At 47.8% G+C, this 15738-nt stretch overlaps 1 protein-coding gene across 1 annotated transcript in view; it reads left to right on the top strand.

Moving 5' to 3' along the window:
- The first annotated feature begins 2488 nt into the window (after positions 1–2488).
- The window catches only part of RECQL4 (RecQ like helicase 4), a 73451-nt gene continuing 60201 nt past the window's right edge, over positions 2489–15738 (top strand). The window contains exons 1-6 of the mRNA XM_060243162.1: positions 2489–2599; positions 2682–2715; positions 4941–5038; positions 6033–6176; positions 7805–8871; positions 12707–12806. Coding sequence (XP_060099145.1) covers positions 2516–2599; positions 2682–2715; positions 4941–5038; positions 6033–6176; positions 7805–8871; positions 12707–12806 — 1527 coding nt within the window. The 5' untranslated portion in view covers positions 2489–2515. The remainder of the gene's footprint in view (positions 2600–2681; positions 2716–4940; positions 5039–6032; positions 6177–7804; positions 8872–12706; positions 12807–15738) is intronic.

Genomic DNA, 15738 nt, shown 5'->3' with positions numbered 1-15738 from the left:
GAATCCAGTCAGGCCGGAGACGGGGAGACGCCGCTGCGGTAAAGGAAACTTGGGGGGGTCTCTTCGGTCGCCTCGGTCCCTTTTGGGGGGCTCCAAGGAGCTCTTGGGCGTCCGTGGTTGGGGTTGCCAGCCTCCAGGTGGGGCCTGGAGGGCTTACGGAATTTGAAGCTGCATGGTTGCCAACTCCCGGCTGGAGAATTCCTGGAGATTTGAGGGTGGAGCTTGGAGACGGGCTTTTGGGCGTCCATGGGCGGGGTTGCCAACCTCCAGGTGGGGCCTGGAGGGATCCCGGGATTTGAAGCTGCATGGTTGCCATCTCCCGGTTGAGAAATTCCTGGATATTTGAGGGTGGAGCTTGGAGACAGGGGCTCTCGGGCGTCTATGGGTTGGGTTGCCAACCTCCAGGTGGGGCCTGGAGGGCGCCCGGAATTTGAAGCGGCATGGTTGCCATCTCCCAGTTGGGGAATTCCTGGAGATTTGAGGGTGGAGCTTGGAGACAGGGGCTCTTGGGCATCCATGGGTGGGATTGCCAACCTCCAGGTGGGGCCTGGAGGGCGCCCGGAATTTGAAGCAGCATGGTTGCCATCTCCCGGTTGGGGAATTCCTGGAGATTTGAGGTTGGAGCTTGGAGACAGGAGCTCTCGGGCGTCTATGGGTGGGGTTGCCAGCCTCCAGGCTCACTGAGAACAGTGTTTCTTGCTTTACTGAGTTCGGGGTGGCCAAACTTGCTTAACATAAGAGCCACATACAATAAATGTCAGATGCTTGAGAGCCGCAACACAGGAAGGCAAATAGATGGGGTAAGGAGAGGTGGAAAGAAAGCAATTTTAAATGAATGTCCTTTGGCCACTGGCTGGCTTGGCTAAGTGATTTAAAGAGAGAGAAATGCCTTCTCCAAGCTGGCTGATGGGGCGGTGGAGGCTTCGAGCCGCCGTTTGGCCACCTCTGACTTAGTCGGTCGATCTGTGTTATTGCTATGATATACATACACAGGGCATTTGTTGGAGAAAAAGCCCAGCAGGAACTCGTTTGCATATCAGGCCACACCCCCTGATGTCACCATTGACTTGCGCAGGGCTTTTGGGGTAGGGAAAGCTCAGCAGGAACTCGTTTGCATATTAAGCCACACTCCTTGTCATCGAGCCAGCCAGAACTGCGTTCCTGCTAAAAAAAAAAAAAACCCTGCACATGCATGGTATAGATTCAGCCCCTCAACTCCAGTGCTTAGAAAAAGCATCTTGGAAATCCTATATGCTTAGGGTGCTTTTCTGGAGGAATAAGAACTCTTCCTGTAGCTTTTCACCCTCCCGCTTCTGTTTCAGTCCAAGCACAGGCCTGCACTGGCTAACTGCCATCCTTTTTTCCTCATTATGCCCCATCCCACAGTGTCAAGTTTCAAACTGGAAGATCTTTGGAGCAGGGGTCTTTTTTGCTCAGGCTGCAGGGTCTTGTACATGGGGAAAAAACAAGCAGCTGTGATGATGCATGAGAAGCAAATGAGAATTCTGGATTCTGTTTCAAATTCTGGATTCTGTATACATACGCAGGGCATTTATTGGAGAAAAGGCCCGGCAGGAACTCATTTGCATATCAGGCCACACCCTCTGATGTCACCATTGGTCACAATATTTTGAGGAGGGCCAGCTGAGTCTCCTAGATCTCTTCTTGGGAGCTGATCCAGGGAAAGGCTGAAGACGGTGAGATGATATCTTTAAAACAAATGGAAGAAGAAGAATTGCAGATTTATACCCCGCCGTTCTCTCTGAATCAGAGACTCAGAGCGGCTCACAATCTCCTATATCTTCTCCCCCAACAACAGACACCCTGTGAGGTGGGTGGGGCTGAGAGGGCTCTCACAGCAGCTGCCCTTTCAAGGACAACCTCTGCCAGAGCTATGGCTGACCCAAGGCCATTCCAAGCAGGTACAAGTGGAGGAGTGGGGAATCAAACCTGGTTCTCCCAGATAAGAACCACTACACCAAACTGGCTCTCACACCAAACTGGCTCGGAAGGAAGGAAGAGAGGGAAGGAGGAAGGAAGGAAGGGCGTAGATTTATACCCCACCCTTCTCTTTGAATCAGAGTCTCAGAGCAGCTTACAATCTCCTTTACCTTCCTCTCCCTGCAACAGACACCCTGTGAGGTGGGTGGGGCTGAGAGAGCTCTCCCAGCAGCTGCCTTTTCAAGGACAACTCCTACGATAGCTCTGGCTGACCCAAGGCCATTCCAGCAGCTGCAAGTGGAGGAGTGGGGAATCAAACCCGGTTCTCCCAGTAATTCCTTGGATCTGTCTCTGTGCCGATGAAACTGTGTAAATAAAGACATATTACATTTGAAAACTGTGGTTTGAGGGGTACTGAGTTCCCTGCTATATTTCACGGCTTGCGAAAGCATTGGAGCCACGTCTGAAGTATAACATCCTACTTGATATTGTCTAGCAATTTTTTTTTAAGGAACAAATTAACGCGAAGCTTTTGTCTTCAGGTTCGGTTTTTGGAAGGCTTTCTCAGGGAGATATGGATAGATGCAGTGAGGTAAAATTACTGCTGAAAAAATGGGAGGCTTCGTTTCTTCAAGAGCGCCAGAGGAGACCAAACAAGGTATGTGAAACACACTAAACTAAGAGCAGCCAGAGAGATTTCTAGAGCCATAGCTAATAAGTTTGTATGTTTTTTCCCCTAGGCTGATGTTGAAGAAGCTCCTGAAGAGATTAAAAGTAAGTATTTATCTACTCTACTTTTCTATGCAGGGAGATAAGGGATAAATTGCCAGAACCGGTTCAATTGGCAGGATTGTTGATTTTGCTTGTCATTCAGATAAGTCAGGGGTGGCCAACGGTAGCTCTCCAGATGTTTTTTGCCTACGACTCCCAGCCCCAGCCGTTGGCCATGCTGGCTGGGGCTGATGGGAGTCGTAGGGAAAAAACATCTGGAGAGCTACCATTAGCCACCCCTGAGATAAGTGGCTGCCCAGGGCGTCTTGCACTCTTACAGTCCTCTGCTTTGTTGAGAAGGATGTAGGAACACTTCCCTAGGAGTTAGAGCCAGCTTGGTGTGGAGAGCCAGTTTGGTGCAATGGTTAAGTGTGCGGACTCTTATCTGGGAGAACCATGTTTGATTCCCCACTTCTCCACTTGTAGATGCTGAATAATAAGAAGAAGATATTGGATTTGTATCCCGCCCTCCACTCCGAAGAGTCTCAGAGCGGCTCACAATCTCCTTTCCCTTCCTCCCCCACAACAGACACCCTGTGAGGTAGATGAAGATATTGGATTTATATCCCGCCCTCCACTCCGAAGAGTCACAGAGTAGCTCACAATCTCCTTTACCTTCCTCCCCCACAACAGACACCCTGTGAGGTAGATGAAGATATTGGATTTATATCCCGCCCTCCACTCCGAAGAGTCTCAGAGCGGTTCACAATCTCCTTTCCCTTCCACAACCACAACAGACACCCTGTGAGGTAGATGGAGATATTGGATTTATATCCCGCCCTCCACTCCGAAGAGTCTCAGAGCGGCTCACAATCTCCTTTCCCTTCCTCCCCCACAACAGACACCCTGTGAGGTAGATGAAGATATTGGATTTATATCCCGCCCTCCACTCCGAAGAGTCACAGAGTAGCTCACAATCTCCTTTACCTTCCTCCCCCACAACAGACACCCTGTGAGGTAGATGAAGATATTGGATTTATATCCCGCCCTCCACTCCGAAGAGTCTCAGAGCAGTTCACAATCTCCTTTCCCTTCCACCACCACAACAGACACCCTGTGAGGTAGATGAAGATATTGGATTTATATCCCGCCCTCTACTCCGAAGAGTCTCAGAGCGGCTCACAATTTCCTTTACCTTGCTCCCCCACAACAGACACCCTGGGAGGTAGATGAAGATATTGGATTTATATCCCGCCCTCCACTCCGAAGAGTCTCAGAGCTGCTCACAATCTCCTTTCCCTTCCTCCCCCACAACAGACACCCTGTGAGGTAGATGAAGATATTGGATTTATATCCTGCCCTCCACTCCGAAGAGTCTCAGAGCGGCTCACAATCTCCTTTACCTTCTTCCCCCACAACAGACACCCTGTGAGGTGAGTGGGGCTGGAGAGGGCTCTCACAGCAGCTGCCCTTTCAAGGACAACCTCTGCCAGAGCTCTGGCTGACCCAAGGCCATTCCAGCAGGTGCAAGTGGAGAAATGGAGAATCAAACCCGGTTCTCCCAGATAAGAGTCCGCACACTTAACCACTACACCAAACTGGAATGGCCTTGGGTCAGCCATAGCTCTCACAGAGCTGTCTTTCAAAGGGCAGCTTCTGGGAGAGCTCTCTCAGCCCCACCCACCTCACAGGGTGTCTGTTCTGTGGGGGGGGGGGGGAGGTGGAGGAGATTGAGAGCCACTCTGAGATTCAGAGTATAGGGTGGGATATAAATCCAATATAATCTTCTTCTTCTTAAGTCCAGCTGAGTAAAATGGACTTACTTCTGAGTAAATGTGCTTAGGATTTCTTCCTGCATCTCAAATGCTATAATGACTTACTGACCATTGAAAGTCCACATTTCTGCAAGCAGAATAAGTTGGCAGTGCTCATTTCCCTTATACTGAGTGGTGCATCACAGTAGTTTCCACTTCGACTGGCAGCAGCTCTCCCGGATCTCAGGCCAAGAAAGGTCTTTCCGAAGACCTGCCACCTGGTCCATTTCAGTGGAGAGACTGGGACTGAACGGAGGACTGTCTGCATGCAAGAAAATCCTCTCCCACTGAGCTGCAATGAATCATCTTTTGTAAATGTTGTCATTTCTGTTTGCAAAAGTCGGCTTTGCTGCCGTTTGAGAGAGGATGTTGGATTTGATGAACTCCAGGGCTTCGTTGGGCTGGTGGTTCCCTCGGAAGCTCAGAAACTGTTCTCATCTGTTGTGGGTTTCTCTCCTCTTGCCTTTGGCACAGAATTGTACAGAGAGTACAAAACGCTGAAGCGAGACAAGGGCTCGGAACCGGAAGCGATCCCCAAGCAGACAACTCAGGATTCTCTTGCTGCTCAACAGGTAGCTCAGGGGTGTTTGCATTTGCAGAATGTTAATTCTGTTCCTGCAGAGAAAACTTTTCACTTGATTCATTCGATTTGTTTTGTTTTTTTCTTTCACATTAAATCCCCCCCTCCTCCGCTTTGTTCTGCATGGAGGAACAATAGTTATATCATATTTTTTAGCAGTTTTCAGAGATTCTTATCACAGCAGCTGGGCTGTGAATGAGCATTGTGTCCGGTCTGAATGGGGATTAGGACCTGGACTTATTTATTTGCTTCATGTTTTCCTCCTCACTGGGGACTCCAGGTGACTTACATCATTCTAATTTCCTCCATTTTATCCTCACAACAGCCCTGTAAGGTAGGTTAGGCGGAGAGTGTGTGACTGGCCCAAGGTTACCCAGCAGACCTTCTGTGGAAGAGTGGGGATTTGAACCCGGGCCTCCCAGTTTTCAGTCTGACATTGTCACCACTACAGTGCTCTGGCTCTCTAGATGTAGGATTGTCCACATCTGCTTCTAGTGTTTCAGCCTTTATATGACAGTATGCCGGGAATTTTGCAAATGCTGGCACAGCCTTTACAGGGAGACAGTGGTTCAGTATTAAATACAATTCAAATATAGAAGTTATCAATATCCATCTGCAGAAGCGGAACAATTAATGTCTTTGCAGTTGTCATTGACAGACATATAACTCTATCTCCACAAATATGAGAGGTAGAGCTGGTTGTTTCCTTCCATAAGTTTCTATTGAACTAAATCTATAAAATTACAGTCAGATGTCTCCCAATTTTAGCTTTAATCTGTTGCTGCCTCTCTTGTCTAATACTGTTCAATTTTAACACTGTTTAGTGTTAAACTTAAAGAGAGCTGGAATTGAGAAACTTTGCCGTCAATCTTCTGTGCAGATGTAGAAACTTTTCCCATAACCTCACCAGTTTCATTATTCATTTTCTCTCTCTCTCTCTCTCTCTCAATTCCTCCCTCCCTCATAAATATATATATTTTCCCAAGACACCAGACTCAGGTTCCTGGGGTGCACACCTGAATCGGGGTAATATGGTTCCTAAACTGACCCCACAAGATCGAGATGCGCTCCAACTTTCTGTGCAGTATTTTGGGATGAAGCTGAAACACAACTTGGGAGCAGCTATTAAGGTTTGTGGAGTGAGTGACTAATATTGCATAATAATAATAATATTTAATTTGTATCCCGCCCTCCCTTGTGAAGCAGGCTCAAGGCGGCTTACATAGCAGTCTGTAGCAGAGTAATTCTCTTCTAAGCCTGTTGCTCCTGCTTAAACTTGCATGATAATTGTCGCCTTGAAGCATGGTTTGGGTTCAGCAGTAGCTTGAGGAAAGGCGTTTGTAGTTCTTTTCTCTTTGTTATTCGCGTCTGAACTTGATGAGCATGCTTTTTACTCCATTAGCTAGATGAAGGACTGATCCATTATGACTTTTGGGTTCGTTTTATTTGTCTAACAGCAATCAATCCTAAACAACAGAACAGTAAGCAAACAATTAAAATTAACAATCATTACTAATTAACAATTTAAAACAGTTTAAAATAATTTAAAACAATTTTTGGTGCTTGTGTTGGTACCATTACATTCAGAGACTGTTGGGCATCTACTTATACTGTAGTTTAACTAAAGGCAAGTCAAAATAGAGCTGTTTTACAGGCCTTGTGGAACTGGGCAAGGTCCCGTGAGGCCCTTACATCTTCTGGGAGTTGGTTCCACCAGTGGGGGGCCACAATTGAGAAGGCTCTTTCTCTGGTAGCCTTCAGTCTCGCCTCCTCGGCCCAGGGATTGACAGAAAATTCTGTGATCCAGATCTGAGTACCCTCTGGGGAACATGTGGAGAGAGACGGTCCCTAAGGTAGACAGGTCCTCAGCCATAGAGGGCTTTAAAGGTAATAACCAGCACCTTGTAGCGAATCTGGAATACTATTGGAAGCCAGTGCAGTTCCCGCAGCCTTGGCTGTATGTACTCCTGTATAGAGAGACCCAATAACAGCCTGGCTGCCGCGTTCTGCACCTACTGCAGTTTCCGGATCCGAGACAAGGGCAGCCCCATATAGAGGGCATTACAGTAGTCTAGTCTCGAGGTGACCATTGCATGGATCACAGTAGATCAGAATTAATTGAGGGAGGCCTGGATAATGCGGACACCGAAGGCATAATTATCATAGGCAACCTAGATTGCCCGTTGACCTAGATTGACCGTTGCATGGATCACAGTAGATGAGAATTAATCGAGGGAGGCCTGGATAATGCGGACACAGAAGGCATAATTATCATAGGCAACCTAGCTTGCCCAAGGATGTCAATCAGGCGGCAGGCATTGCTGGGAGGCCAGCCTGAAGGTAGAAGAGGATGAGGACACCCGCCTGCCTCAACCATAGGCCTGGCAGAACAGCCCCATTTTACAGGCCCTCTGGAATGATAACAAATCCAGGAGGGCCCGAATCTCCACAGGGAGCTGATTCCACCAGGTCAAGGCGAGCCGGACGTCCTTTGGGCCAGGGATGGTTAGAAGCTGTTGTCTGGCCCATCGTAATGACCTTCTGGACTCATATGGGGAGAGACGGTCTCGCAGGTGTGCCAGTTCCAGATCGCACGAGGCTTAGAACGTCAGTACTAAAACCTCGAAGTGGATCCAGTACTCGATTGGTAGCCAGTGCAAACTACACCCCCAAAATATCCCAGGTATTTCCAACCCGGTGGGGAACAGATGAGTACAACTGCTAAACATTCACTGTTTTTTTTTTCTTCCGATCTCAGGAGCGTCCCGTGACCTTAAGAAAATCCCTCACCTCCAGGAGGAGGTCAACCACGTTGTCACAGAAGGGCCCACATCAGGCCCCCCCGGCTGTGCCTTCCACACTTCCGGAAGCTTCTTTGGTGACGAATGACCTGGATCAGCCATCGGGCCCTGATGCGGGAGAGCTGGCAGGCCTTTTCCCTTCTCCCTTTCACGGGCTGACTCCAGCCACGCTCCCCTCCTCGGATCCAAAGCCAAGGTTGCCATCGCGGGATAAATTTCAGCAGCTGAAACAGACGGTGACGAAGCGGCTGAGCAGCCTGGATGCAGGCTGGCTGGACAGGTGCCAGGGGGCAGAACGGCACCCTACAAAGGGTCTGAAAGGAGATGGCTGCCCCGAGGGGATCCGTGGGGCAGCTGAAGGGCAGAGATCACCGGAACACAAGCCCTTGGAAAGCCTTCCTATCTCCCATCGTGGGAAGAGAGAGCAGGGAATGTATCCTAATTCCCCAGGAGGACAGTCTTCAGAAAACCTCCCGAAAAGGAAGGCCGCCTGCCAAAGAACTGAAGACAGGTGTGCGCAAGAGAGCCACACTGTAGGCGTGATCCCTTGTAAAGAAGGGACGAGTTTAGCACTCACTGGAAGCAACAACGATGTACCTCCCCGGGTCAAGTCTATCCATCATAACCTGGAGGCTACACAGCAGATGGAGATGCAGCTTCCGGAAGGAAAGGCGGGAAATGCTTTTAGCGAAACGGGGAACAGGCGTTGTCCTCACAAGAGAGAAAAGGCCTCTTGCCGGGAGGAGCCGCAGGATACAGTCGCTCACAAAGACGGTTCCAAAGGCGGCAACTCAGGTGTGAAGCGCAAGAGAGCTACAAAACCGGCAAGGGAGACCCCAGCCAAAAAGCAGTGTAGTATCGCTCAAGAGCAGCGGCTCAGTGAATATGACTTTGAAGGTCAGGATGGCTCAGAGGCGCGAGAGGAAAAAGGGGCAGCTGCCCCTGTTTACTCAGAAAACCTGCTGGGGGAAGTGGAAGAGGAGCTTCCCAAGAGGAGTGGGCGATCCAGCATCCCCGCTCACAGGTATGTCTTGGGAGGGGAAAACATTCTCACAATACAAGAACTCGGGAGCATTCAATCAAATTGCTGAGCAGTCGGGTTAGAATGGATAAAAGGAAGTCCTTCACCCAAAGGGTGATTAACACGTGGAATTCACTGCCACAGGAGGGGGTGGCAGGTACAAGCATAGCCAGCTTCAAGAGGGGATTGGATAAACATATGCAGCAGAGGTCCATCAGTGGCTATTAGCCACAGCATATTATTAGAACGGTCTGGGGCAGTGATGCTCTGTATTCTTGGTGCTAGGGTGGGGGAAAAGTGGAAGGGCTTCTAGACCCACGTGAACTTCCTGATAGCACTTGGGGGGTTTTTTGGCCACTGTGTGACAGTGTTGGACTGGATGGGCCATTGGCCTGATCCAACAGGGCTTCTCTTCTGTTCTTATGTGACACGGAGTGTTGGACTGGAGGGGCCATTGGCCTGATCCAACATGGCTTCTCTTCTGTTCTTATGTGTGACACAGAGTGTTGGACTGGATGGGCCATTGGCCTGATCCAACAGGGCTTCTCTTATGTTCTTCCGTGACACAGAGTGTTGGACTGGAGGGGCCATTGGCCTGATCCAACATGGTTTCTCTTATGTTCTTATGTGTGACACAGAGTGTTGGACTGGAGGGGCCACTGGCCTGATCCAACATGGCTTCTCTTATGTTCTTATAAGCACAGCCAGCTTCAAGAGGGGATTGGATAAGCATACGGAGCCGCAGAGATCCATCAGTGGCTATTAGCCACAGTGTATTGTTGGAACTCTCTGTCTGGGGCAGTGATGCTTGGTGCTTGGGGGGGGGGGCAAAGTGGAAGGGCTTCTAGACCCACTTGTGAACCTCCTGATAGCACTTGGGGGGGGGGGGGTTTGCCACTGTGTGACACAGTGTGTTGGACTGGATGGGCCATTGGCCTGATCCAACATGGCTTCTCTTATGTTCTTATAAGCATAGACAACTTCAAGAGGGGATTGGATCAACATCTGGAGCAGAGGTCCATCAGTGGCTATTAGCCACAGTGTATTATTGGAACTCTCAGTCTGGGGCAGTGATGCTCTGTATTCTTGGTGCTTGGGGAGGGCGGCAGGCGAAGTGGAAGGGCTTCTAGACCCACTTGTGGACCTCCTGATGGCACCATTGTGTGACACAAGGTGTTGGACTGGATGGGCCATTGGCCTGATCCAACATGGCTTCTCTTATGTTCTTATGTGACACAGAGTGTTGGACTGGATGGGCCACTGGCCTGATCGAACATGGCTACTCTTACGTTCTTATTAGGAGCTTATAAAACCGCTCACCCTCTAGCAATATGCATGGACTGGTAGTTTTCATTTCATTGTATCTTCAATGTGGCCAAGTGCAAAGTAATGCACATTGGGATCAAGAATCCCAGCTACAAATACAAGTTGATGGGGTGTGAACTGTCAGAGACTGACCAAGAGAGAGATCTTGGGGTCATGGTGGATAACTCACTGTAAATGTCAAGACAGTGTGCGTTTGCAATAAAAAAGGCCAACGCCATGCTGGGAATTATTAGGAAGGGAACTGAAAACAAAGCAGCCAGTATCATAATGCCCCTGTATAAATTGATGGTGCGGTCTCATTTGGAATACTGTGTACAATTCTGGTCACTGCACCTCAAAAAGGATATTATAGCATTGGAAAAAGTGCAGAAAAAGGCAACTAGAATGATTAAAGGTTTGGAACACTTTCCCTATGAAGAAAGGTTTAAACGCTTGGAGCTCTTTAGCTTGGAGAAACGTCGACTGCGGGGAGACATGATAGAGGTTTACAAGACAATGCATGGGATGGAGAAAGAAGTCCTTATCTCCCTTTCTCACAATACAAGAACTCGTGGACATTCAATGAAATTGCTGAGCAGTCGGGTTAGAACGGATAAAAGGAAGTCCTTCTTCACCCAAAGGGTGATTAACATGTGGAATTCACTGCCACAGGAGGTGGTGGTGGCTACAAGCATAGCCAGCTTCAAGAGGGGGTTAGATAAAAATATGGAGCAGAGGTCCATCAGTGGCTATTAGCCACAGTGCGTATATATATGTGTGTGTGTGTGTGTATATATATATATATATATATTTGGAGGGGGGCGGGGGGGCCACTGTGTGACAGAGTGTTGGACTGGATGGGCCATTGGCCTGATCCAATATGGCTTCTCTTATGTTCAGGTCCTAGGCCATATAGGGCTTTAAAGGTAATAACCAGCGCCTTCAGAACATCAGAGAAGCCATGTTGAATCAGGCTAATAGCCCATCCAGTCCAACACTCCGTGTCACACAGTGGCCAAAAACCCCAGGTGCTATCAAGAGGCTCATCAGTGGGGCCAAGACACTAGAAGCCCTCCCACGGTTGCCCCCCCGCAAGCACCAAGAATACAGAGCATCCCTGCCCCGAACATAAGAACATGAGAGAAGCCATGTTGGATCAGGCCAGTGACCCATCCAGTTCAATACTCTGTGTCACACAGTGGCCAAAAGACCAGGGGCCCTCAGGAGGTCCATCAGTGGGGCCAGGACACCTTGTAACAAACCCGGTATACTATTGGCAGCCAGTGCAGTTCCCGGAGTCCCGGCTGTATGTGCTCCCACCTGGGAAGCCCCAAGAACAATGACTTATGTCAGCTGCTTTGGGTCTCCATTGGGGAGAAAGGCAGGGGGATAAATGAGGTAGATCTATGCAAGTACAAAGCCATGACTTTTTAAAATAGCGGAAACCTTTCTTTGTTGGACTCTATATGTGAGTGGATTTTGAATTTTTTGTCAGGTCGTTCACAAAGGGTTAAAATGGACGGATATATTTCCTCCGTGAAGATCTTAAATACTGGCACCCCTCAGGGATGTGTCTTGAGTCCACTTCTTTTCACTATTTACACGTCTGATTGTGTTTCTAGCAGTCTGAGTAACAAAATCATTAAGTATGCAGATGATACAACGTTGGTAGGGCTCATCTCTGAGGATGATGAGTCTGCGTACAGGAGGGAAGTTCAACAGCTGTCCCTTTGGTGTAAAGTAAATAATCTTATTTTTAATATAAATAAGACGAAGGAAATTATAGTGGATTACAGGAAGAGTAGTTTGGACATCCAGCCGTTGTTTATTGATGGTGTTATGGTAGAACAGGTGACAGAATGGAAGTTTCTGGGAATTACCATGAAACAGGATCTAACATGGGGGGCAAATACTTTAGCTCTAGAGAAAAAGGCCCAGCAACGACTATACTACTTAAGACTCTTAAGATCACTACAACTGTCAGGGAGTCTGCTGGTTGCCTTTTATCGTAGTTCCATTGAGAGCATTTTATCTTATTGCCTCTGCGTGTGGTTTGGGAGCTGCACGGAAGCAGAGAGAAGGGTGCTCCAAAGAGTGACAAGAAGAGCACAAAAGATTTGTGGATGTTCTCTCCCCTTATTGGTGGCTCTGTATAATATGGGATGTAAAAGGAAGATACAAATGATCCTAAGGGACCTTTCACATCTGGGCCATTTGCTATTTGAGATCTTACCGTCAGGTAGACGATATAGAGTGTTGAAGGCTAGGACAAACAGATTTAAGGACAGTTTCTAACCAAGTGCTGTGGTTAGGTTAAATGCAGGGTTATGAAGGATTATCTGTTTTAGATGTATTTAAATGGTTTAAATGGTTTTAATGGTTTAAATGGTTTTAGATGTATTTTAAATGGTTTATGAATATGTGTGTTTGATGTGTTGGTATGTTTGTGGAAGAGCACCTCATTTCGTTGCTCTCTTTTTGTTGAGAACAATGACAATAAATTTATCTATCTATCTATCTATCTTGTATTCAGGGCGCCCTCCAAGAAAAATGGCAACTTTGTCCGTCTCAATCTCAAGAAGAAATCTCACGTGAAAGGATATGCCCTGAAAGGACGGCTGCTGCGGAAGCAGGTACCTTGCCTTTCGACTAGAGCGGGGAAGCCAAAATAAGCACAACCCGGGTTGCAGGGGTTCCATGCTGCACAGGTGGCCAGCCATTGGGGTTTTTCTATCCAGGGAAATGAGAGCAAAAGAAACCAAAGGAAACTGAATTCAGCTCAAATGTTGGGTGCGTGTGTTTTAACTTTACATGTTGAGCCAATACCCTGGAAGGAAAGCATTTTACATCTGAAATGTTTTCGAAAATACTGACCCGGTCTTGCATCTGCTGGTTTTTCTTTTTCTTTGTTCTGCGGGTGCACAGCAGTCGTTCTGCTTGACGTGCACGTGGAGAAACTAAATTTTGACAAACGAGCTATTTGGACAATTGGATTTTTGAAAAATGGACGTTCTTCATTCTTTATGTGTTCGTTGTCCTTTGCTTGCGTGAATCATTGTACGGGTTAGGTTCTTGGGTACATGTTTAAACGCCTAACTTAGGGAGCATCTCTTGGTTGTAACAGACTGCTAAATGGATTACCTTTGGAGGTTCTCTGTGAACTGTTCCTCCATAGCTAGCATTAAGCTCTAAAGAAAGCGTAGTATTCCATTTATCAATAATTTAGTCCCTGTAGGTAGCTGCCTTTCTTTCAAGCGCATATGAAATACCTGTTGTGTATATGAAATGCTTTCTCCTTCACTCGTTCGCTAATTCTGAAAAAGGCTTCCTGCACTGGAAGGAGCCTCATTTGGCTGTCTGAGAATCCATTTGATGTCGGCATCTCAGATCAAATGTGGTCTTTGATCTTGATGAAAGGGGTTATGGTTCAGTACTGCAATAAAATGAAGGCTATCGTAAATTGAGGCTATCATACTTTGGTATTGAATACCAGTTTGGCGTAGTGGTTAAGTGCATGGACTCTTATCTGGGAGAACTGGGGTTTATTCTCCACTCCTCTACATGCACCTGCTGATGTGATCTTGGGTCAGTTACAAGTTCTCGCAGAGCTGTTCCTCTCAAGAACATTTTCTGTCAGAGGTCTCTCCGCTCCACCTACCTCACAGGGTGTTTGTTGTGGGGAGGAGAAAGGGAAGGAGATTCTAAACCGCTCTGAGACTCCTCCTCCTTCTTTTACTTCTTTATGCTGTCTGTCTGCATCAATCTTATATTCTGGAATCTACCTTTAGCGAGAAAGGCAGGCTCTAAGTGGAGTAAAGAAATTGCTTACCTTGCATTTCCAGTTAAACGCAACCAAATGCCCTTTCACCTTGACATGCATGGGGCTCTTATAATAAACAGGCTTCAGCATAGAAGAAGAAGATCCTGGATTTATATCTTGCCCTCCACTCCAAAGAGTCTCAGAGCGGCTCACAATCTCCTTTACCTTCCTCCCCACAACAGACACCCTGTGAGGTAGATGAAGATATTGGATTTATATCCCGCCCTCCACTCCGAAGAGTCTCAGAGCGGCTCACAATCTCCTTTACCTTCCTCCCCCACAACAGGCACCCTGTGAGGTAGATGAAGATATTGGATTTATAGCCCGCCCTCCACTCCGAAGAGTCTCAGAGCGGCTCATAATCTCCTTTACCTTCCTCCCCCACAACAGACACCCTGTGAGGTAGATGAAGATATTGGATTTATAGCCCGCCCTCCACTCCGAAGAGTCTCAAAGCGTCTCACAATCTCCTTTCCCTTCCTCCCCCACAACAGACACCCTGTGAGGTAGATGAAGATATTGGATTTATATCCCCCGCTCCACTCTGAAGAGTCTCAAAGCGGCTCACAATCTCCTTTCCCTTCCTTCCCCACAACAGACACCCTGTGAGGTAGATGCAGATATTGGATTTATATCCCGCCCTCCATTCTGAAGAGTCTCAGAGCGGCTCACAATCTCCCACAACAGACACCCCATGAGGTGGGTGGGGCTGAGAGAGCTCTCCCAGAAGCTGCCCTTCAAGCTCTGCCAGAGCTATACAATAGCACAGGTACCAGTGTATTAAGCACAATATATCCTTCAAAACCTCACCGGTTGAATTATCACGTACAAAAAGCATATAAACAAACATTTAATGCAGTTTATAACCCGTGGCGCAGAGTGGTAAAGCAGCAGTACTGTGGCCTGAACTCTCTGCTCACGACCTGAGTTCGATTGCAGCGGAAGCTGGAGTCAGGTAGCCGGCCCAAGGTTGACTCAACCTTCCATCCTTCTGAGGTTGGTAAAATGAGTCCCCAGCTTGCTAGGGGGGGAAGTGTAAAAGACTGGGGAAGGCAATGGGAAACCACCCCGTAAAAAGTCTGCCGTGGAAACGTTGTGAAAGCAACGTCACCTCAGAGTCGGAAACGACTGGTGCTTGCACAGGGGACCTTTCCTTTCCTTATAATAAGCCCATACAGCAAAATAATAGAACGAACACCCACACGACACTCCCCCAGGCTGTTTTCCAAAGTTACGTTTCAGAGGCACTGCCTTCAGCCGCTTCTTGCAGTTCAGAATCTGGGTGGAGACAAGAGCGTTGTTCTACACAACTTCTCGCAAAGAGATCAAAAGACCGCATTTCCTGGATTTCCTACAGTTGTGAGAGCCGGTAGCTGAGACTTGAGCCTGTACGCGTTGATCTGTGATTGAATTCTTTGTACTGTGGCTCTGGTTAAAACAGCATTGAGAGAAGACTGACGAAGGGTAAAACCAACGAAACCGTAGGGAATCCAGGAAATACGGTCTTTTGATCTCTTCGTGAGAAGTCGTGCAGAACGACGCCCCCGTCTCCACCTGTCAAGCATCGATATTTTGAAATAATCAAGCTTTTGTTTTAAATCAAAGACTTGTTTTATTGAAACTCCGATACCTTGGATGTAATACAGATCGCATTGTTGCATGGCATCTTAAAGGATACTTCAAAGACAGGGTTACAGATAACTTCAAAAGAATAACATAAAGATGCAAATTGCGTTGAAGGTTCA

Source organism: Heteronotia binoei, chromosome 7, assembly GCF_032191835.1.
Source record: "Heteronotia binoei isolate CCM8104 ecotype False Entrance Well chromosome 7, APGP_CSIRO_Hbin_v1, whole genome shotgun sequence".
Taxonomy (NCBI): Eukaryota; Metazoa; Chordata; class Lepidosauria; order Squamata; family Gekkonidae; genus Heteronotia; species Heteronotia binoei.
Note: the sequence above shows the minus strand (reverse complement) of the source record. Positions and strands in the feature narration are given on the sequence as shown.